This window comes from Stenella coeruleoalba (genome assembly GCF_951394435.1).
Source record: "Stenella coeruleoalba genome assembly, chromosome: 10".
Lineage (NCBI taxonomy): Eukaryota > Metazoa > Chordata > Mammalia > Artiodactyla > Delphinidae > Stenella > Stenella coeruleoalba.
Window position 1 is genome coordinate 100,390,815 of NC_137156.1, and position 23,611 is coordinate 100,414,425.

The 23,611-nt window shown below is 50.9% G+C and overlaps 1 protein-coding gene across 1 annotated transcript; it reads right to left on the reverse strand.

The window, feature by feature from the left end:
- Positions 1–495: 495 nt before the first annotated feature.
- Positions 496–22,158, reverse strand: EFCAB12 (EF-hand calcium binding domain 12). The gene is made up of 9 exons (XM_079933889.1): positions 21,733–22,158; positions 16,646–17,094; positions 13,850–14,035; positions 11,912–12,068; positions 9,727–9,923; positions 7,135–7,333; positions 3,653–3,842; positions 1,904–1,960; positions 496–1,234 (listed from the first exon to the last, which is right to left on the reverse strand). The coding sequence occupies exons 1-9, from the start codon at positions 21,779–21,781 to the stop codon at positions 904–906; spliced, it is 1,815 nt and encodes a 604-aa protein (XP_079790015.1). The 5' UTR covers positions 21,782–22,158; the 3' UTR covers positions 496–903.
- Positions 22,159–23,611: the final 1,453 nt, after the last annotated feature.

Below are 23,611 nucleotides of genomic sequence, written 5' to 3' on the forward strand. Positions count from 1 at the left end.
CATCCATCAGTGATCTGTGGTAGTTTCAGGGCCAGATGGAGACAGAAGCTGAAGTGGATGGTGTTGTTGACTTCGTAATGGGTGAGAAGGGAAGGGAGCAAGTGTTGACAACTCCTTCGTGAGATTTTGACTGTGAAGGGGAGTTTGAGGAGAGCCAGAGACATGAAATGTAAAATGTGAAGGGAATGTCTTGTCCAAGATCACACAGCTGGCACGCCGTAGGGTTGAGACTGCACCACACCTCACGAGACTGCGCCACACCTCACGAATCCTGCTTGCCCTGTGGGCTGTGGAAGTCAACTGGGTTGCCGAGCACAGAGGCACTGTGCTAACAGCAGCCCACAGGGTGCGTGTTGTGAAGGAAAATGTCTTGATGTGGGGGTCAGGTGGGCGAATCAGGGGAAGGGCTCACGAACCAGTGTGCTTGCACTTGTGAAAGGCCCAAGAGTTTTGGAAGTAGTGACCCAAATGGCTCATTCTTTGGGGGATGAGGGACACTTATTTCAAGAGAAGGGCACAGGGGTACCCACATTGCCTGCTGCTTCCTGGTGGGCCCTGAGATCCAGGATGAGAGGCTGGAGGTGCCATGCAGGCATCCCCGTCAAAACCCCAGGCAACGTGTGTTTTTTTCCCAGGCTCAGGACCCCAGCTTTGCCAACATCCCTCTGGCCACAGCTCCTGAGCAGGAAATCACATCAGCTGTATCACAGGTGACATGAGAAAAACTCCAACGTGGTTTATTTCAAAAGGACAGAGGTCAGGAGAGGGAAATGCTCAAAACCCACATCTTTCCCTGGACACATCCACTCTCTGACACACTGCACACTTTGAGTTTGGAGAGAGCTGGCCCGGGCCTTCCCACTGAAACGACTTCTGTTTGGTTCTTTGATACCTTTCCTGTGTCTACGGCTCTGGGCTGCTAGCTATACTGGCCCCCGGCCCAGGATGGCTAGGTTTGGTGACACTTGGGCCAGTCCAGTTGATGTGGTAGATCTTGGGGGCATCGTAATAGGCATAGGTCATGTAGTTCATGTCTTTAATGGGCCACCAGTGGTCGGGATGGTAGGTGGCTGAGTAGGCCTGGGACCGGTGTTGGACACAACTGAAGAGCGCCAGGCTCCGGTCCATGGTCACAGTGGGCAGGTAGAGCTTCAGCTTGTCCAGGAGGTGACCCGGCCAGAAGAAATTGGGATGGGTTAGCTGCGGACCACTGGGCCTCTTCGCCTTCAGCTTCCTGGAGAAGGAGAAGACACTGGGACGGTTGTCATGGAGACAGGTGGCGGCTGGGGCTGCTTCCCAGCGGAGCCCACCCGCTGTGAGCAGAGTGGAGGTGCAGCACCGTGCTAAGCACTCTAGTACTCAGCCCTCCCGACAGTGCTGTGCGGTGGGCTCTATTGTCCCATCTGCCTCACCAGCGAGGACCCGGAGGCCTAAGGAGGCTGAGTTATTTCTCCAAGACCACACAAGCCAGCAAGTGGCAGGGCACAGGCTTGAGTGCCAGTCTGCTGCCTCTAAACCCAAACTCTTAAGTGCACACTGTCTGCTCTGCAGAGGCATTTTAATGTGCTGTTCGGAATGCAGCCTCTGGAGCCAGCACAGCTGGGTCCGAATCCCTGCTCCACCACTTAATAGAGATGTGACTTTGAGCAAGATAGTCAAACTTCCTGTACCTCAGTTTCCTCTTTTGCAAAATGGGAATGCTAAGAGTAACTTCATAGGGTTGTTGAGAGGATTTACGTGAGCTAACATCTGGAGAGCAGTGTCTGCCTAGCACTCCTAAGTGTCATTTTATGCCCCTCAGCTCCTGGGCACTGAGTCCCAGGTGCAGTGCTGCCGTGTACCCTGCAACATGCGAGTCCTGGGCTACCCGCCCCCCTCCCAGAGTTAGATGATCACTACGGACCTGGTGAATTCCTCAAACTTCTTAAAGCTGACTTTCTTGACTTTCTTCAGCATGTTCCTAGTGGAGAAGAGAGAGAGAGGTACCTTTTCAGGAGACAGGAAATCCAGGTCAGTGGGGCTTTGGGGAGTAGGTCAGTGTGACAGGGGGTCCACTTCTGAGTCCAGACCAGAGCTCTGAAAGGAGAACTTCTTCTACCTGGGTGGGGCCCTGACTCTGTCCCCCATGCTCCAGTGGAACACACAGTGCGCTGGGGTGTCTAGACCTCTGGGCCCCTATTGGTCAGGCAGACAGGATGACAGCCCTGGGCTCAAGGCCTGGCTGGCTGGGTGACTTGGGGCAAGTCACTCCCCTTGTGGAGCCTCGGGTTTCTCATTTCCCAGCACAGAGACCTCCCAGATGGTTATGAGACATGCTCGGTAATCTGAGTCCTTTTGGGGCCCCTGACTCCCACTTGCCTTCCAGAGCTGAATCCAGCCTTGAGGACAAGGGTGGTGAAAGCTAACGCCCCAAACCTCAGGCCTGGCAGACATCACTAATCACCGCAGCACACTTTCCCAGCAGACATCACTAATCACCGCAGCACACTTTCCCAGCAAGCCTGCGTCTGGCTCCAGCATCTTTCACAATGCATTCAAAGAAGCCAATGAAACCAGTCCACCCCTGCCCCGGGGGACATCTATCCTTTATAACTGTGGCCCACCTAAGCAGGACAAAAGTCACTTTCTCAGGTTCCCTAGGTTCATGGCTCAGGAACTGGTGGCAGCCACTCAGGGGCTGGAAGGCAGTCACTAGGGGATCAGAAAGGACTCTCTAGGCCACCACCTGCCCTGCTCATGCTCAGCTCTTCCCAACCAGGGCTGTGGACAGCCCCACCTGCAGACCTAGCCCACTCCTGCACTGGAGAACGCCATGACGGGGCAGGCTAAAACAACAACAACAATCAGTGCTCGAGTGCTAACTGCTAAGAAGCTTACTTGCATTTCTCATTGGTCCTCACTGTGTGTGGTATAGCTGTTGTGCCCATTTTACAGATGAACATACTGAGGCTCGGTGAGTAAGGTAGCTTGTCCATTTAACCGCTGGCCTGTTGGATTTCCACTCGGCTCTGCTACATCCCACCCCCGCTGTTCTGGCCAGACTACCCTAGCAGGCAGCTGGCAGTGACCTACGGTGTGGTTCCGTCTTGGGCCCCTCCCCGCCTCATGGTATCTGGTCAGCTGCCCCCTCCTCCCGCACTCTGCAGGGATGCTGCCGTTCTCCAGTCTGCAGTCACCACTGATGCTCGTTCATAGCCTGCCCTCGGGTCAACCTCCTGACAAAGGAGGACATTTTCTTAGAGAGGACTTGGGATCTGAGGGTCAGGGGGAGGCCCCAGTGCAGAGTTCTGTTCTCCTCCTGGGGGGCTGCAAGCCCACCTTTTGCCAGAGAAGGCAGGACAGAGAAGGGGCTGCCATCACTGTCCTTTGCAGGGGCCCTGACACCCAGCCCATAATTTGTGAAGGGTCCTCCCCCATTTCTCTAAGAAGTCCCTCTTTTTAACCTTTTCCAGAGAGCTTGGGGTCACATAGGATGTGGTCAGGAGGGTGGCTGTGTGGGAACGAGGCAAGGCGGCTGCAGAGACACATGCCCGGGGACACGTGGCCAGTCCATGGTGATCAGTTGGGTTGGACATGCCAGGTTAGGACACAGACACTGGCACAACGTGACCCCCAGCCCCCCAGCAAAGGGGCAGCAGTGGGACAGGAGCACAGGCAGGGGAGGAGGGGGCCGACACTCAGCTTGTCAGGCTTCTGAGCCACAGGTTTGGAAACGCCCTGGGATCGGAGCAGGGCCTGGTTCGGACTGAAGATCTTCAGGTCCGAGTAGTAGCCTCCCGGTTGCCGGATTGGACGCACCTGGTCCTTCTGGAAAATGATCTTGTCCCCCGGGTACAGCAGGGCTGTGAGCAGCAAGAGAAATACGGCCTGTCAGCCCAAGACCCCTCCCCATACCGAGCCTTTGGGGCAGAGCGGGGGGTTTGTCTATTTGTTTTAACAAATTCACATTTTTGCTTGAAAAGATTTTTCTTATATACATTAAAAAAATTTTTATTGTTAAATCACTGTAGATTCACAGCACGTTGCAAACAGTAGCGCAGAGCGTCCCCCAGGCCCTCTCCCAGCCTCCCCTACGGTGGTGTGTGCATCACCGCAGCACGCTGTCGGGAGGCGCGGCTGGTGCGGTACCACTCACAGGACCACAGGTGAGGGTGCCTGTTCACAGCTAGGGCAGCAGTGGCCCCGAGGCCTGGGGGTAGTTAGGACGGAGCGCTGCCCTACACCCCACTCTGCAGGGGCGTCCTGGTCAGAAGTCCAGGAGGAGGACGGGAGGGCTCACCCAAGACTTCACTAGATTAACTTAGACCCAGTCGCTGGCAGTTTTCTCCTCGTAAAGAACGTAAGAAGCACTGGGCTGGGGCTCCGCCCTCCTGCAGCTGCTGAGCAGGGCTTGTCCTAAGATGGTGACACACAAACATCTCATGTTCTGGACACAGTGATGGAGGGTTATTCTCCAGGTTATTAACGCTGGTTATTGGGGCGGGGAGGGCAGGGATTGCGGAGCTGAGAAGGGAAGGGAGGGAAGGAGGAGACGTGCCATGTCAACATTTTTTAAAGGTTTAAATGATTTTTGAAAACTACATTAAAAAAAAATATATATATATATAGGGGCTTCCTTGGTGTCTCAGTGGTTGAGAGTCTGCCTGCCGATGCAGGGGACACAGGTTCGTGCCCCAGTCTGGGAAGATCCCACGTGCCGTGCAGCAGCTGGGCTCGTGAGCCATGGCCGCTGAGACTGCGCGTCCAGAGCCTGTGCTCCGCAACGGGAGAGGCCACAACAGTGAGAGGCCTGCGTACGGCAAAAAAAAAAAAAATATATATATATATATATACACACACACACACACACACACACACACACACGACTTTAAAAATGATTTACATAAATAATTTTGTGTAAATAGTAAAGAAAGACTGTCCTTGTGAAAGGACAGTCACTAAAATATTATTGCTGGTCAACTCACGCTGGGGGGATTTTTATTTTTATGTTTTCAAAAAATATAAGTGAGCATGGATTATCTATAAAATCAGGGGGAGAAAAATAATAAAGCTATATTCAGTGGGGACAGGAAATGCCTCGATGTTCTGGAGTTCCGGCCCATAAGCTTGAGACCTTGAACACAAGCTCTAGCCTTGAACACAGACCTGGAAATCCCTGTGTTTGTGCTTCTTGGGCCACAGCAGATCATGCCTCTGTCATAAGGACAGCCAACAGATAGTGGCCAGGGCAGTGGTCAGAGATGGACCAGTGTCTCTTCCATCTAGACCAATCAGAAGCAAAAGGAAGCCCACCCACAGATGCTCCCATGTGCCCATGGGTCGTGGGATCCTGCAGACAGGTGAAGCTCACCTGTGTGCGGACCCAGAAGCCAGCAAAAGCCAGTGGTGGAGAGAATCAGTAGAGGCTCAAGCCTCTGGTGGGGACAGACCAAGGGGCACGTCCAGGGAAAAGACCTAGCCCACAGGAGCCTTCGGGTACCTGGCAAGCATGCTGGTATTTTAGAAGACACAGCTGCAGCTCCACCGCTAGCCAAGACCAGGGAATGTAAATAATCCAGGTAGACAAGGCTCCCCAGGGGAGGAGGAAGGAACGATGATGTGGTGAAAAGTTGGTGTCCAGAGCAGTGGGGTCTCCTACTGTCTCTGCCCTCCCCACCCAGGCGGGCAGCAAGTGGCCGCCCAAGCAAGGGGTGGGCAGCGTGTGCAGCAGACAATGACCATTTAGGCTGGTTGGCCTGTGTTCCTGAAGGCCCTTGGCCACTTCCCCTTGTATAGACCTGTTATGGGCTGACTTGTGTCCTCCCAAATTCATATACTGAAGCCCTAACTCCCAGAATCTCAGAATTTGTATTTGGAAATAGGGCCTTTCAAGAGGTGATTAAGCTAAAATGAGGCCGTTAGGATGGGTCTGAATCCAACCTGACTGGTATCCTTAGAAGAGGAAATCTGGACACACAGAGAGACAGCAGGGGTTCATGTGTACACGGAAAACACCATGTGAAGAGACAGCCAGAGGGTGGCCATCTGCAGGCTAAGGAGAGAGACCTCAGAGGAAACCAACCCTGCTGGCACCTTGATCTTGGACTTCTAGCCTCCAGAACTGTGAGAAAATACATTTCTGCTGTTTAAGCCCCCGGTCTGTGGTATTCTGTTATGGCAGTTCTAGCAAACTAATATAAGACCCAGGGCCCTGTACATTTAGCACGTGTTTCCCTCCATCTGGGGGAAAAGATGGAAACAATCAATTGTGACTGTTAACTCTTGTTCTCAGGTAAGTCACACTACTCTCTGGGGGCCCCCTTTTTTGAGAAAGCCACATGCCCAGTATGGCCACAGCTCCTTCCTGCAGAGTTCCTATGGGAAAACCTCTGGCCTCAAGTGCAGCTCACTCCGTGTTTTTAAAGCACAGACAGTGAGCTGCCCATTAAATAAATAAACTCATAAATGTGGGATGCCGGCATTGCTACATGGTCCGCAGGGGCTTATGGGGACACTCCCCTGTCCCATGTCTCAGAAGCACACACCCAGAGATGTGGAGGGTTCAGCTCTGCTTGCGTGTGTGAAAACACAATCCTTCCCCCACGCGGAGGGCAGAACCAGTAGGAAATCTCAGGGTGGAGGCCTTGGTCTGAGCAGAGAGCAAAGGGCCTCAGCAGAACCTGTCTCCCGGTGCCTTCTTCCCTCCTTGTGGTAGAAGCACCAGGAAACAGTCCTGGCCTAGACAAGTGGTTTGGAGCACCCAGTGCATCACAGCAGTTACCACTTCCAGCCAGACTCCCTCTCTGAAATCGGGATCCTTTCTTTGTGCCCAACCTCTGGCTCCCTCACCTGGAACTCCTGGCCTGGCGCTTCCTGCTCTAGACTGGGGAACCCAGATCTCCAGGCCTGTGAAGCCTGCAGCCCTGCAGGGCTGTAAAATCCCATCTAAGAGCGAACCAGGCGGGGCTGTTCCTCCCTCCACCACCAACATCTCCCACCCCCACCGCCCGGCCCCGCAATGTCCCCACCACAGGCCGCAGCGGCGTGCTTTGATGTGTGTCAGCTGGAGAAGGACAGACCTCAGGTGGACGCCATCCTCGCCCTGGCTGTGGGCCCCCTTGGCACCTTCCGGAGGACCAGCCCCGAGGCCCTTACCTCTCATGAGGACGTCCTCGGTCAGCGGGAGGTTGTAGGATTTGCAGAGCTTCCAGCACTGCAGGTAGACCAGAAAGGTGCTGGTGCGCGACCTGTTGATCAGCGCCTCCATCTCCCCGTGGATGGTGGACGGGAGGCAGTGCTCATCAAAGTGCTTGTTCCCGCTGTGCTCCGTGTACTGGATGGAGGGGATGGTGAGCTGTGGAGAGAGCAGAGGCTGGCACTCACCCCTCCTCACCTCCTGGCCCAAGGCAGATGTAGAGCCTCATATACCTCTCCCCCCAGGCCCCCGTGAGGGGCAACAGCAAAGAATGCAGGTTCTGAAGTCTGGCTTGGGAGGAAAAATCACACGTGGTCCAGGTGATCCCCGGAAGAGCATCTGAATGGTCAGCGTGTGCGGTTCTGTGTGCACAGCCCCTTACACGGAAGCGCACACACAACTGTATCATACATACACTAGGCCCTAGAGGTGTCCTGTTGAAACATTACATTCGACTGTCTGGCTGTGTGGGAATTTAAATTAGGTGCAGCCACATGTGACTTTGAAGTGGAAGCCACGTGTTAAGGATGACAGAGCAAGGTACTGAAGATATAGGTATTGACAGAGCAAGGTATTGAAGGTATAGAAGAGGCCTGGGGAGCGTACAGCCACTTTTGGCCTTATTTCTTTGTAAGGAAAGAAAAAGTCTATCTTTTTAAAGCTTCTAAAATCAGAATCAGCTGTTAATGGAGGTCATTGCTTACCTTAGTATATATTATGAAGAAATGATTAAATAGCTATTTTGAGTATGAGAATGCATTTTTTTTTTGGCCGTGCCATGAGGCATGTGGGATCTTAGTTCCCCAACCAGGGATCGAACCCGTGCCCCCTGCATTGGGAGCATGGAGTCTTAACCACTGGGCTGCCAGGGAAGTCCGAGAATGAATTTTTTATTTATTTAATTTTTTTAAGGTTTTTTTTTTCTTATTTTTTTGGCTGCATCAGGTCTTAGTTGCGGCACGTGGAATCTTCACTGGGGCATGCGGGATCTTTCGTTGCAGTGCGCGGGCTTCTCTCTAGTTGCGGCATGTGGGTTTTCTCTCTCTAGTTGTGGCACATGGGCTCCAGGGCACGTGGGCTCTGTAGTTTGCGGCACGCAGGCTCTCTAGCTGAGGCGCGTGAGCTCAGTAGTTGTGGCGTGCGGGCTTAGTTGCCCCGTGGCATGTGGGATCTTAGTTCCCTGACCAGGGATCAAACCCACATCCCCTGCATTGGAAGACGGATTCACTACTGGACCACCAGGGAAGTCCCCCGAGAATGCATTTTAAAATAGAAATCTCTTGTTCTATTTAAACCAAAGTAGTTTCTGACGTCTACTTGAATCACTGCTCTGATGTAGTCAACTATTAACAAAATTTTCTTGTTTTTGTTCAAAAATAAATAAATACAATAAAATCAGAATCAGCAAAGTATAGCTTATAGGTCAAATCTGGCCTATTACTTGCTTTTATAAATAAAGTTTTATTGGCACACAGCCATACTCATCTGTTTAGCTGTTGTCTATGGCTGCTTCCATGCTACAATGGCAGAGCCGAGTTGTTGTGACAGAGACCACATGGTCTGCAAAGCCTAAAATGTTTATTATCTGGGCCTTTACAGGGAAAGTTTGCTGATCCTTGCTCTAACATTCTGGGTTTTCTCATCATGCAACTTAATCAGATCTTAGTCAATATAACACTTACCAATACCTGACATTTTATTTTATATATGTATATATATACATACATATTTATACTATAAAAAGTATATAGTAGAGGGACTTCCCTGGTGGCTCAGTGGTTAAGAATCCACCTGCCAATTCAGGGGATGTGGGTTCGAGCCCTGGTCCGGAAAGATCCCACATGCCGCATGCACCACAACTACTGAAGCCCGTGCACCTAGAGCCCGTGCTCCGCAACAAGAGAAGCCACCGCAATGAGAAGCCCACACACCGCAACGAAGAGTAGCCCCCGCTCGCCGCAACTAGAGAAAACCCACGCGCAGCAAGGAAGACCCCAAGCAACCAAAAAGAAACAAAAAAAGTATATAGTAGAAAATATTTATTGATAGATAGTATTATATTAGTACTGTCTGCCTCCCTGACTAGACTCTCAGCTTCCTGGGGCCTGGGGCTGTTTTGTTCTAGCCAGCACCTAGAACGGTGCCTGACACATCACAGGCTCTCGATAAATATTTATTGGATGAATTAGCTCATGTAATCAGTTATTCCCTTCCTTCACTCGTCACATTGTTTCTGGAGTGTCTACTCAGCGCCAGGCCCCAGGCCAGGTTCCTGGATTCCAGCTGTGATGAAGATGCAGCCCTGGGCTCAGGATGCGAAGTCATAATTAAAGAGCTGGACGAAGGGGATACTTTCAGATGCATCATCTCGTTTTATCTTCACAGAAACCTTGTGAGGTAAGTGCCATTCTTACATACAGAAGAGGCAACAGGGAGGTAAGGAAGCCCCCTACTAAGAGCTCCCCCGGCCAGAAGGTGATGCAGGGGCAGTGGATTTGAACCCAGGCCTGCCCAGTCTCCAAGCCCCATCCCTCCCCTGTTGGCGGGGGCACCTTGCTCTGCCGCTTCTTCTCGCGGTACCGCTTGCCCACATCGTCCATCTCCTCCAGGGTCATGGGCTGGGCCTCCATGTCGGTGTCGACCACGGGCACGGTCAGCAGGTCCATCTTGAGAGGCTCTGGGGCTAAATTCTCCTGCTGCTTCTTGGACGGACTCTGTGGGGAACCACTGTCCTTGGCAGATCTATAGTCTAGGAGCAGAGGGAAGAGACAGGAAGGAGGAACTGAGAGGGTGCCCAGCCATGGAATCCACCAAGCAGTTAACCAGTGTCACCAAGCAGGTGCCCACGTGTCCGGTCAGTGCCATCTGAGGTGCACCTTGAAGGTGTCCCTTCTTCCGTTTCCAGTGTGGCCACCTCCTCCATCACCTGCACCGTGGCCACAAGCCCTCCTGTTGCCATTCTCATCCTCTAGCATCCTGTTTCCAGGCCTCCACTGTCCCGGGAAGAAATGAAATCCTGGCCCTGCCACCTTTTAGTTTTGAGACTGTGGACAGGTGTTCAGCCTCTCCAAGCTTCAGCTTCCTCCTTGCAAAGCATGAATAGTAGCCCTGACCTCCCGGGACTGGAAGGAGAAAATGCCCTAATGCTGTGGGTAAATGAGGGTAAAGCTCTGCAGCCCACAGGGGGTGCCCCAAAGCCACCGCCTTCTCCCTTGTAAGCCAGGCGTCCAGACTCTTGATGCTACTGCCCCTTTAAGCAAAGCAAGAGATACCCAAGTCCACTTACCTTACCCACTGCTGCTCTCCAGGGAAAAGGAACTCAGTGAGGACACTGAGATAGCACTGGCCAAGCAGATACCTGCTCTTGGCTCTTAGGGAATAATAGGTCCCAAATACCTTTGCTGCAAACGTGTACCAGCACGTTTGTGTCTGGGGCACTCTGATCATTCAGCAAATAACTTGCAGCCAACTACGGGGATAATGATAAGCTTTGGTAATGCATAATGACAAGGCAAAAAGAGCGTGGGTGGGAAAGCCCACCCAACTCGAGGAGACCTCAAGGATGCACCAGACACAAAGGGTACAGGATCTCATTACAGTGGGGGCACTCAGGTTCCCTGGGGTTCTGAGAGGGACGGAGACTGTGCCTGGGGTGACGGTGTCTCGGCCTGGAGGCTTGTTGAGACCGGAGGTCGGAAATCTCGCTACCCTGTGGGACTGAGGAGGGGATGCGCTAAGGGAGGCGTCTCTAAAAGAACCTACCCGTGAGGACGCTGAGCACCCAGCTCCGTGTAACCTTGAACTCCAGAGACCCCGCCCAAATCTTCACCTCCATAAGGAAACCCCTCTGCTGCCCTCCCAGGGCTTTTACATGACCTCAGGGAGGGCGAGGAGGTCCCCCCACGTCCACCCTCACAAACGTGTCTGAAATTAAATTCCTGCCAACCTGAGGGTGGGGACAAAGCAAGATTTGTTTCATTTAGAAGAAGAGAGAGGTGTTTATATTTGAGGAGGACTCTGGAATGGTGGGTAGTAGTCAAGGGAGGACTTTAATTTTATCTATAGTTCAAAAAATTTTTTACAATAGTGGCACTAACAATAAACAAACAAACAAACAAAAAACATGATGTACCCTGTGTTGTAAATTCATAGGCAGAGCTACGGCTGGTTCATTTCTAACTTGCCTCTGTGCTTCCTCTGGATAGATGTGGCTTCACAAGCACAGAGCTTGGCAAATGGAACTTGAGCTGTGCACAACCTATACAACTGTTCACAGCAGCCCTGCTAATATCCCTGATAGTAGAATACCAAAGTAGGTTTTCCAGTAAACTCTAAACATGTACTAATTCTAGTTTCTGAATTCTAGTTAACTTTTTATCAATAATATGTAGATTAATAGTGGGAAGGCCTTGGACCCACATACAAGTGGAAAGGCTTGCCGTTTGGGTCAGTCTCAGCCTATCAGGTGGGCTTTGATGGGCTAAAACCACCCTTTGAGAATCCTCCTTTAAGGATAGGGTTGGGCCTCATTCATCTTTGAATGGACCCGGGAGCTGGGCACTCAAGAGAATATCTACCCTGCGGTTGATCTCTGGGCCTGGAAATACCAGAGGGAGGCTTGGCCCACCTATAGTAAGCCAGAGGTGGAGAACACACTCAAGTGAGCCAAGGCTGCCTCCATCACACTGGCTCCCAGGATGCGGAAGTGGAGACACGGGGGTGGAGGTGGATATGTACACTCTGTTGCAGTCGCCAGGGTGCTTTTCTGCTGAGCCGAAGACCACTGCTCGCAGGTGCTGGCCAGGTTATCCACGGTGATGCTCTTGTGCTTTCCCAGAGAGCTGAGATACATCACGATGTCCTCCACCTCCTGGCTTTTCAGAGGGACTCCAACCTGAGGAGAGAAGAGAAGCCCCAAGGCGGGCGGGCAGGCTCCAAACGTCCTGCCAGGACAGCCAGCCTGGCCTCACCTCCCCGTCTAGTTTCATCCTCAGCCACTCCCAGCTCACACCCAAGGTCTCTGCCCAGGAGCTCAGAGCCCTTCCCGGGGCCCTGAACACACCCTACACGTTCTCACCCTCTGCCTTTACTCAGACATTTCCCACTTCCTGCCTGAAAAACTCCTATCCCTCCTTCAAAACCCAGTCCAGACATATCGTCATCTTTGCAGAGTCTGTTACTTCTTCCTCTGGCCTCCCTCCCCACTCCATTCCAATCTAAATGACAGCCTTCCTGTGCTGGGCTGGAAGAAGGATTTCAGGTCTGTCATCCCTGTCCATGAGGGACACATAAGCCTCCCTGAACTGAAGTAAAAAAGAATCGGAAATCTAATACACATTACTCCTTTAAGGATGGTGAGCAACTTCAGAGAAGTAAAATGCTTGCCATCAATATCGAATATTCAAGAAGAAAAGTTTTAAAGGAAATACAACTTCGTCAGCTTCTTTAGACTGTAGATATTATTCACTGAGCTTTACTTAAAGAAGATCAGAACTCACCTGGTGCTAAAGGATTTAATGTTTTATCTTTTTGGTTACATTGATTAACAACGCTTATTTTTTGTTGTTTTAAATGCTTTGAAATGTTGTTTCGATAATTACATGTCATAAAATGATAGTGGGAAAACTGGTGATGATTTAAGACCATAAAAGATGTAGCATTCCCCTTCCTAAAGTTTTTTTAAAAGGTATCTTGTATTCAAAATATATAAAAGCTTAATTCACCCAGACCAGGAGTCGGCAAACTTTTTCTGGAAAGGGCCAGATAGTAAATATTTTTAGGCTCTGGGAGCCACGTGATCTCTGTCACCACTACTCAACTCTGCCCTCCTAGCATGAAAGCAGCCATGTCGATATGTAGAATAATGGGTGTAGCTGTGTTCCAATAAAACTTTATTTACAGGAAAAAACCCTTTATTTACAAAAACAAGAGACTGGCTGGATTTGACTCCTGGGCCATAGTTAGCAAACCTCTGCTAGACCGATAGAAGGGATGACGGGAATGTTCTATGTCTGAGGGATCCAGTGGAGGAACCACTCACCACATGTGACTATTGAGCACTCCAACTGTAGCTGCTGTGACTGAGGAACTGGATTTTTATTTATTTACAACTAATTTGAATTTTTGAATAACCTGTGAAAGTGTGGTCCGTGGACCTGTACCACAGGCATCGCTGGGAGCTTGTTAGAATGCAGCATCTTGGGGGGACTTCCCTGGCGGTCCAGTGGTGAGGACTCCGCGCTTCCACTGCGTTTTAACAAGAAGCTGCATTTTAACACGATGGAAGCTGAGAGAGAGGCTGCATTTTAACAAGACCCCGGGTGAGTCATATGCCAATGATGGTTCCAGAAGTTCTAGAAGGTTCTAGAGGCAGGACTGAAGGCCCAGCTCTCTCTGTGCTCAGTTCTGGGGTGATTCCCCAAGCAGCTGGCGGGTTATGGGGCTGACTCCGCAGACTTCCCACTCAGCTAGGGCCTTTCAAGGTCAGGTCGGTGCAGGGTGGCTTTAGGGGTCTGATGGGGCCTCAGGTTAAGCCACATATACCAGTGCGGCTTTATAAGTAATATGGCTGATAGTCGGAGCAGGATCTGGGGAGGGGGCAGCGGGGGGAGGGTGGTGCATGGGCGCCCTCCATCCCCCAGTCAGGCCAGCCTCGGGGGCGGGGGAGGCGCTTACCGCCTTCAGAGCCGTGATGAACTCCTCCCTGGAGATCCTCTGGTTCTTGCCCTGCTCCACCTTGTGAAATATCTCCTGGATCTTGATCTTGTGGCTGCACAGGTAAGAGTACAAGGCCGACAGGGCAGAGGGTTTGGGCAGTGGTAGCGGGGGCACCTGCCGGTGGAGGGGTCGCGGGCTTTTCTTCTGAAAAAGGCAAGAGAGTGGGGTAGAGGGGAGAGTTTGGGGGAGACAGGCCGATGGAGCTAGATCCCCAGAGTTAGAAGTGGGAGAGAGAGAGTCTGAGCCACCCTGAACAGACAGCAAGGGGGAGGGCAAGGAGCGCTGGATTCCGGCAGGTGCGTCCTGCCACGGGACGCCTGGGGGATCTGGCTTCTCTGGGCCTCCAATTTCCCATGAGAAACAAGAGGCTTGGACAATATGAGAAGTAAAACTTTCTTCTTATCCACATCTCTCCTGTCAGACCAGTCAGTATTGTAATTGCACTGGGCTCTCGGTGCACATTCATGCCCCAGCCCGGAGCTTCCTACTGCCGCTGCCCTCACCTCCCAGCCTCTGCCCCTTCTGGGCCTCCTGCCTGGAACACCTCTCCTTCTTTCTCTTCCTGTCCAAATCCTACTCCTCTATTTCCAGGTGAACGGGAATGCAGTTAGCCCTCCGGGTCCACGGGCTCCACATCCACGGATTTAACCAACCACAGATAGAAAATATTCCCCCCCAAAATTCCAGAAGGTTCCAAAAAGCAAAACTTGAATTTGTCATGGCTGTTGGCTGTCAACTATTTACATAAAATTTACATTGTATTTATATGGCATTTACGTTATATTAGGTATTCTAAGTAATCTAGATATGATTTATCCTCCTTATATGGGAGGATGCTTGGGGATTATATACAAATACTCTGCCCTTTTATATACGGGATTTGGGCATCTTCAGAGGTTGGTATCTGTGGGGTCCCCCCCCGACAGATGCTGAGGGAGACTGTACTTAGGAATAATGTTCCTTTACTTTGGTGCAGCACTTGACAGTTTACAAAGGGCCTTGCTGTTCCCTAGCTTATAGCCCCTCAGGGTATTAGAGTCTATTCATGGCCTGTGGCAAACTGTAGAGTCCTTAATCTGCTCTGTCCACCTCTGCTGCTAGCATGGGAACACTGTGAGAGCACGACCATGTCTTATTTAGTTACATACTCCACCTCCTATCCTTGTACTCAACAAAGCCCCCAGCCCTCTGCAGGTAGGCAGTGATGGTTTGCTGAATGAAGAAAACAATGCTGTGAATTCGGTATTAGGTATTAGTTTCCCTTTTTTTTACAAATGAAGAAACAGGCTGAGAGGTGAAGTGACCTCCCCGGGCTCACACAGCAGGTAAGCGGTGGAGCTGGGTTTCTAACCCAAGACCTGTGCTTATACCTAGATGCTGTGCTGCTGGCAGGAAAGCGTGTGCTGGACCCATGAAAGTTGGCTTTTGACTGTGATTACACCAAGGACTGACTCTGAAGTTTGGGGGCCAACCCAGATGACATCAGTAAGTCTGCAATAATAATAAAAATGGCAAACATTTATTGAGTGCTCACGATACGCTCAGCACTGTCTCAGGCACCATATATAAATGAGTCCATTTAGATGTCACAGTGGCCCTAGGAAGCAGGCACAATGGTTATCCCCACTGAACAGCTGAGGAAACTAAGGCCCAGATCATACAGCTAGGAAGGAGCAGAGCTGGGTTTAAACCCAAGTTACCTAACCTCTTATGCCAGCTTTACCTGAACTGGGAGAAATTTCAAGTGTCTGTATTGTAAGGAGATGTCCCATACAGTGTCTGTGTTGCAAAGAGTTGGAAGATGAGGGCTTTGGTTACTGACTGCCATTTACCATCCCAATGGGTTTGGACAATGTATGGCCTCACTGAGCTTCTATTTTCATATTTATAAAAGGGACTTATATGTATAATATATATAAATACATATACAAATTTATAAAAAATTTTCTTCCAACCTCCCAGCTGTGATCCTCACAGTAGCCCTGTGAGCACCTGCTGGCACATATAGTCCCTCAACAAATGAATGAGCCAATGAATGAACAGTGAGTATTCAAAATGCCCCACAGATGAATGCCAGGGATGATTCCTCCCAGGGTGGTTTTAAGATATAGTCACAAATTCTTCAACTCTCCTCCCTTCTAAGGTGGAGCTCAATCCCCTTCCCCTCGAATGTGGGCAGTATTTAGTGACTTGCTCCTGACAAACAGACCGTGGTGGAAGTGATGGTGTGAAACTTCTGAAACTGAGACCTCCTGAGATGAGGTTATAAAAGGCATTGCAGCCTCCTCCTTGCTCTCTTGGACGTTTGCTCTGGGGGAAGCCGGCTGCCATGTGGTTAGGACACTCGAGCAGCCCTGGGAGAGGCCCATGTGGCCAGGAACTGAGGCCTCCTGCCAGCAGCCAGCTTGGAAGCGGGTCATCCTGCCCAGTCAAGCCTTCAGGTGTCTGTGGCCCAGGCCAGCATCTTGAGATGAGAGCTTGAGCCAGTGCCATCCAGCTAAGCTCCTCCCAGCTTCCTCATTCTCAGAAGCAGTGACATAATGAACATCTGTTGCTCTAAGTCACCTTGGGGGTATTTGTTATGCAGCAATAGATAACAAATACACCTTTTTAGGACTTCTGTTTGCTCCCCTGGGACTGGGAGGGGGATGGTGGGTGGGGGTGGGGGTAAAAGATCCCCATCCTGCTTAATTCAAGGGAGTGAAATGACAGCATGCCCCGAAGTGTCTGCATCTGGCAAATGGGGCTGCTCACCTCGGTGTCTCTGGGAGTGGCCAGCTGGCCCATCAGCCGGGCCTCGTGCTCCTTCTGGCTCTCATGTAGGACCTTGGCCTCCGAAGGCGTGAGTCTGGACTTGTTCCGCAGCCACCTCTCTATGCTGCCAAATGACTCCAGGTCCTGCCGAACCCTCAGCCTCTGGGTCAGCCAGGCCCTTGGGTCCTCTGGCTGTTCTTGGATGTCCCCAACTTCCAGGGCTTTGGAGCTGGGGGTGGGCTCGGGGGGAGCCTGGGGGTGGGGGGTGGGATTGACGGGCATCAGAGCCTCCTTTCGAGGCAAGAAGATGATCCTCCGGCGGCTCTGAGGCAGGTGGAAGTCCTCCTGCTTGAACTGCTTGAAGCAGTGGGCGATGACCGCGTCAGGGTTGAACACGAGCTCCTTGCTGGCACGTCCATCGTCAACCAAGTACTCAGACTGGCGCAACCCTGGAAGAGGGTTAGAAGGTGAGTTCCTTTCAGGAAGAGGACCAAAGGACTCAGGAAGGAGAAATGCTTCAGCACCAGGCTGGGCATCAGGGCACCTGGGTTCCAGGCCTGGCGTTATTGTTGCCTCGCTATGATGATGAAAATAATTACATCTAACGTGACTGGGCAATCCCAACGGCAGGCACTATGCTAAGAGATTTATATGCGTTCTCATGAAACTTCTTAGATTCTAATCTTACTCCACCCCAGTCCCCCCGCCCCCAGTACTCCTTGGCAATCAGAATGATCTTTTTTAAAATGCCATTCTGATCTGGTCTGATCAACTGAGGCAGCCTAGTGCCATAAAGCGCAGAGGCTTTGCAGCCAGAACGCTCCGGTCTGAGTTCCGGCCCTGCCGCTTACTGGGGGCATGATCACTTATCCTTGCAGGGTCTCAATTTTTTCATCTGTAAAATGGGGATAATGATGGTACCTACCTTATTGAGTGGTGGAGATGTTTAGAATCAGTCCAGTTTGTTCATAATAAGTGCACTGTTACTATTATTTTTTTATATACTTACCCTCCCATTTTGAAATACTTCCATGACTTTTCATAGTCCTCAAAATAAAGTCCCATAACCCTCCTCCGCCAACCTTTCCTGCCTCATCACTTGCCTGTCTTTCCTTACCCTGTCCAGATGTCTTGGCGTTCTCTCTGTTCCCTGAATGATCCAAGCTCCATCCTGCCTAAGGGTTCCGCACACGCTGCTCCCCCTGCCAGGAATGCTCCCTCCCCCATCCATCGCCTCCTCGCTCCTCCTCATTCTCCACGTGTCAGACCAAATGTTCACCCTCCAGCTTCAGGCTGCGTTGTATCCTCCTGTTATCTCTGTACCTTTCCTTCAGACCACTTATCATAAGTATGTAAATCAAGGGTTGCAAACTGGCAGCCCTCATACTGAACGAGGCTTAGGGTCCTGTTTTGCTTGACATACTTGTTTGCTTAAACTTTTCCAGTTTGCACTGCATTAGGCTGGGGCATGCGCTCTGCAGCTTGCCATAGGCCTCACCATTCCCTATCGTCTCACACGCAGCTCATTTCATTCAGTAAGGGCTTGGTTCAGGCAGACAGTTGCATTTGAAACCCCTGGTGCAATTATTTGGTTTATGTTTTTCCAATACACTGTGAACCGAGATCTCATCTCTCTTGTTCCCTGCTGGAGTCCCAGCCCCTCCACGGTGCCAACATATAGTGGGAGCTCAGTAGATATTTGGTGAGTGAGTGAATGGCAAGTGGACAGACGTAACAGGTTGGCATCATGATTTACACCCATTTTTACAGGTAAGGACACCGACCCCAGAGAGGCCCAAGGTCACACAGCTGATTAGTAGCAGAGCTGGGACATGAACTTTGGTTTGTCTGGCCCCAGAGCTCAACTCTTAGCCATTACTTGATATTACCCCAGGCTGTCACCTAATCCTGCTGAGTCTCAATTCTTTTATGCCTAAAATGATATAAACTCTCCTCTAGCAACCTCCCGAAGCTATTATGAAGATCAAATGAATAACAGGTGTGGGAATGTTCTGAAATTCAGAAGGGATACAGCATTATTATTAAAAATATTGTCACCATCATTTTCCTTCTGAAACCCAAACTCTCCTGCTTAAAACCCTTCTATTGCTCCCAGCTGCCTCTAGAATAAAGTTCCATCTCCTTAACTTAGCCCCACCTGTCCCACCCACCCCTGCCAACCCCTCTAATTTCTCCAGCTCCTTCTCTCATTCCTTCTGCCTCACCTTGTATTTGTACCCAAACTAAGCTGACTGTGGTTCCGTAGTTCCCTCCTCCTGCCCCCCCCCCCCAAACCGTGCTCTTTCCTGTCTTTGAAACACGCTTCTGTCTCTCCCTTGTTCACTTGATTATTCCCTACTTAGCCTTTGAGGCTCAGCTCAGGCATTACGGTCGCCTGAAGCACCCCAGGCTCTCCCTCGTCCCCCTCTTGGTCCCCATAGCCCCTATGTTTAGCCCCCTCATAGCATTTACCATATTTTTCTGGATGAAGATACTTTTCTTTCCCAACAGCCTGTGAGTTTCCCAATGGCGGGAACTGTGTCTTACTTCCTGTGCGTCCCCAGTACCCAGCCTGGCACAAAGTGAACAGTCAGTACATTTGTTAAGTCCCTTTACAATGCCCACGTATTCCTTTCATAGTCAGAAAATAATTAAAGTATGTATACATCAATGTGGACAGAAGTAAGTACTTCTCAACAACCCATTTATCATTTCTTTGAGGACAAGATGTTTGGTACGACTGAAAATTTAGTCATTCATCAAACCAGCATTTACTGAAAGTTACCCAGTGCTTGGTACTGGCTGGGTGCCCAACAGGCAGTGTGCTGGCACAGCACAAGGTGGGGTAACCAGAGGGGTTACAAGGTGGTTTCAGTCAGGGGAAAGACGCTGACCGAGGGATCTGGGAGGTCATCGTGCAGTAGGGGACGTTGAGTGTGCTTTCAGAATGAGTTTGGTTTCAAGGGATAGAGGGCCAGCATGCGGATCAATCAGGGTGGGGTTTAGGGACTTCAGGGTTACTAAACTGTTTCACAAATTGGAAGCACATTGTGTGTGAAGGAGGAGGTTAATGGAAGAAAATACAGTTGGAGTGATCTGCAGCACCAGGTTCAGGGGTTTAAACTGTACTCTGCAGACCGTGGGAACGCATTCAAAACATGCTCCTCACTGGTCTCGCCTCTTCCACTTGTGCCCCCCCTAGACACCAAATCCATGATCTGCCTTTAGCCAGAGGCATCCCTTCCCCCTCTGAAACCCTGCAATGGCTTCACTGAAATGGCTTCTCCTGCTCTTAGAGTAAACGTCGCTCTTTCACAATGGCCTGCAAAGCTACCTTGCTGGGACTCGGTTCCTGTTTCCTCCCTAACCTCCCCCTACGCTCCTTCCCTTCCAGAGTGAGGGCTGCAGGCCCACCAAGCTTGCATTCTAGTAGTCTTTGGGGTCCTCTGTCCGTTGATAGAAAAGTGAGGCGGGCTCTTCGAATAAAAGAGGTCACCATGTGGTTGTGGGTAGAGCCTGTGTGAAAATGTTCCCCAGGGATTAATGAGGCAAGCTCTCAGTGGCCAACTAGTCCCATTGCCTGCCCAGGTCAGGGAATTCTTTCTACAACGCCCCTGCGGACTTTGCCTGTTTGTATACCTCCAGTGACAGGGTGTTCTCTACTTAACATTGTGAGTGCCTAATTCTAACTGCTAGAAAAGACTTCTTTATATTGACCCAGAATTTGTTTCCCTGGAATTTCTACGACCCTTGGTCCTAGTCCTCTCCCACTGATGCCCCCGAAAACACATTTTTTCCCTGTTTTCTGGGACAGCCCTTCAGGTGTCTGGAGACAATTCACTACTTCCTTGAAATTCTCTCCTTTTCTCTTGGCTTCTGATACAAATCTCTCCTTAAGTTCCATCCTACCTCTCTGGCCACTTGTTCTTGGCCTCTCTTTTCCTACCCACTCCTAAAATGTAGATAGCCTCCAGGCTTACACTTGGGCACTCTTTTTTTTTTTCCCCTAAACACTCCTCCACTCTCATTTCTGTGGCCCTGCATATGCAGAGGACACCCATACCCATATTTATAACTTGGAATTAGCTCCAACTTTCTACATACAGTTGCTCCTAAAGCATCTCAACTTGTATGGCCTACAAGGATCTCCAACTCAACCAAGAGAACTCTTTCCAAGTTCCCCATCCAATCAGCCCCCTCTAGCCTGGCACCTTTCCCTCACCTCCCAGTGTCTTTGGCCTGGGAATTTGGGACAGTCCCAGATCGCCCCACTCCCAACATTGTGAGTTTGCCAAGTCAGACTCTGCATTTGCTGACGCTCCCAATCCAATCCTGTCATTCTCAGTGGCTTCCCCATCTCCTGGCTCACAAGATCTCTCCTGCTCTGTCCCTTCTGACCCCTCTTGCCTCTCATCTCCAGCAACACTCAAACTACCAGCAGTTTTCTGAGGACCTCATGTCTCTGGGCCTCTGTGCATGCCGTTCCCTTGGTCTGGAATACCTTTCCTCCCCCTTTTGGCTTGGATAACTCCTTGTATCCTTAATTGAAGCTCCAGTGTAAAGAGCTCTCCAGGACCTTGGAATCATTCCTCCCCATCCTCTGCACTTAGCAGACCTCTTACTCCTAGGTGTCACCCCTGGACCCAGTATTCATCCCTTCTTCTGTAAGTATCCATTTATCTGGCTTTCACCTCTGAAGTTGCAGCGCTTGTCAAAGACAGCAGGCTATCACCAAAATTTTGAAGACTGTTGGTCTTCTCCATGCCTCTTCTCCCATACTGAACACACTAATGTCTAGCGAAGAAGTAGGGCCAGCCAGAGGGCCTGGACACCTTTCCCGGGCCCATGGATTGGGCCGCTAGTTCCAAGCCAAAGCAACTCGGCCTGCTCCTCCAGCCCGGGCAAGGAAATCTGAGAAACATGCACGACCTGCCCCCGACTCCCTGGCAACCCCGCACCCAGAGAGAGGACGACACAATGAGATATCCGTCCCTGTCGTAGTCCTCACCCCACTTGCACCCGTCCACCCGGGGGTTGAGGGCTTCCTGGAGCTGGCGTTGATTCCCGGGAGCTTAGGGTGAACTTACGGAGCAGAGACCGGAACACAGCCTCGTACGCTTCAGAAAAATAGTCCATGGTCGCGGGGCCGGAAGCGGGTGCTGAAAAGAGTGTGTGAACGTGCGTGTGTGCGTGGTGTGTGTGTGTGTGTGTGTGTGTGTGTGTGTGCTTGCTTGCGCGGGGGTATGGGGTACCAGAAAAACAGTAATACCAAGTTTGCAAGAGACCCGTGACTTGCAGAACTTGGACGCAACTGTTGCCGAGACTACGGACGCCCCGCGCTGATTGGCTGGATGCCGCCACGTGACCGGAGGCCCGCGGGGAGAGGATCCGCCCGAGCGGGAGACCCCGACAGTCTCGCTCCCTTCGAGGGTCCTGGGAGGGGACTTGGAGGAAGCCGCGAGGAAATGGTGCAGAGCATCCGGCTCCGCAAAAGACAGGATTTCTTAGGTTGGCCCAGTGGCCCTTGAATCTGGAGTAATAAATCCCAGGTTTTCCTGTAAGCCGTAGTGTCTTCAGCAGTTCTCTACATGTTTAGGGCTGTGTTCTCACCCAAAGAACAGGCGCTCCCTCCTCCAGAGGGAACCCGAGAGGGTCGTGGCCAAATAGAGGCAGTGTTTTTGGTATGCTTTGTCCCTGAAAGACAGGGTGCTATGGTTTGGAATTATAGAACCTGAGAACTGGAGTATTAATAATATTTGAAATGTCCATTGACTGATGAATGGATAGACAAAAGGTGGTCTATCCAAACGACGTTATATTATTTAGTCATAAAAAGGAATGAGGTATTGACACATGCTGCTGAGACAGGCTGGGACCTGGGACCCTTTGCTGCAGTGCTTACACCTGGACAAGTGTCTCCTCGAGTAAGAAACTATATGTGATGAAAAATAACTGCACATATGTGCAGTTGTGGCCAATTATGAACAACATGATACATAAAGACCAAAACCCAACGGCCGCTTCTGGGGTGTGGGGAGCAAAAGCAGGGTACTGCGCAGGCCCTCTGTACACAGCACCACGAGGGGGGTGGGCAGACCACCTAAGCCCCCTCTCCAGCCCGACCCATGGGTCAGCGTCTACCCTTGCCCCATTTAAGGGACCTGCTCACCCCCTCCACCCAAGAAGCGAGCAAGGGAACTTATTTGTTTTCACTCCCTCCTGCCGCAGCACTAGTTCCAATAAAGCCTTGCCTGAATTTCTCATCTGGCCTCTTATCAATTTCTGTTGATTCAAGAGTCTAAGAACCTGGGTCGGTAATACCGCAACACGTACGAACCTTCAAAATACGCTGAGTGAAAGGAGCCAGACACAAAAGGCCACAGATTATATGATTCCATTTGTAAGAAATGCCCAGAACTGGCAAATCTATAGACACAGAAAGCAGACGAGTGGTTGCCAGAGGCTGGGGGAGGGAGGGATCATTGGGTTTGACTGCTAATAGGTAAGGGGTTTCTTGTTGGGGTGAGGGAAATATCTTGGAGTTAGTGATGATGGTTGCACAACACTGTGAATGTGCTAAAAACCATTGAATTGTACACTCTGAGGATCCCACGTGCCGCGGAGCGGCTGGGCCTGTGAACCGTGGCCGCTGAGCCTGCGCGTCTGGAGCCTGCGCTCCGCAACGGGAGAGGCCACAACAGTGAGAGGCCCGCGTACCGCAAAAAAAAAAAAAAGGCATAAAACTTAAAAGGTCCTGTCCTCCAGCTGGAAGATGGGAGATGGGTAAATGCTCGAGTTTTCACATAGGGATCAAGGTAAATGCGTGAGCCAGAAGCCAACACTCTGCAACAGAACTACAGGCAGATATGCACATTAGGTTATCAAACAGTCAAATCTCCAACTCCTAAAAGCCAGCAGACAGTCATCAAGGACACAGAATGACAAAATAATCTTATTTTTCTTTGG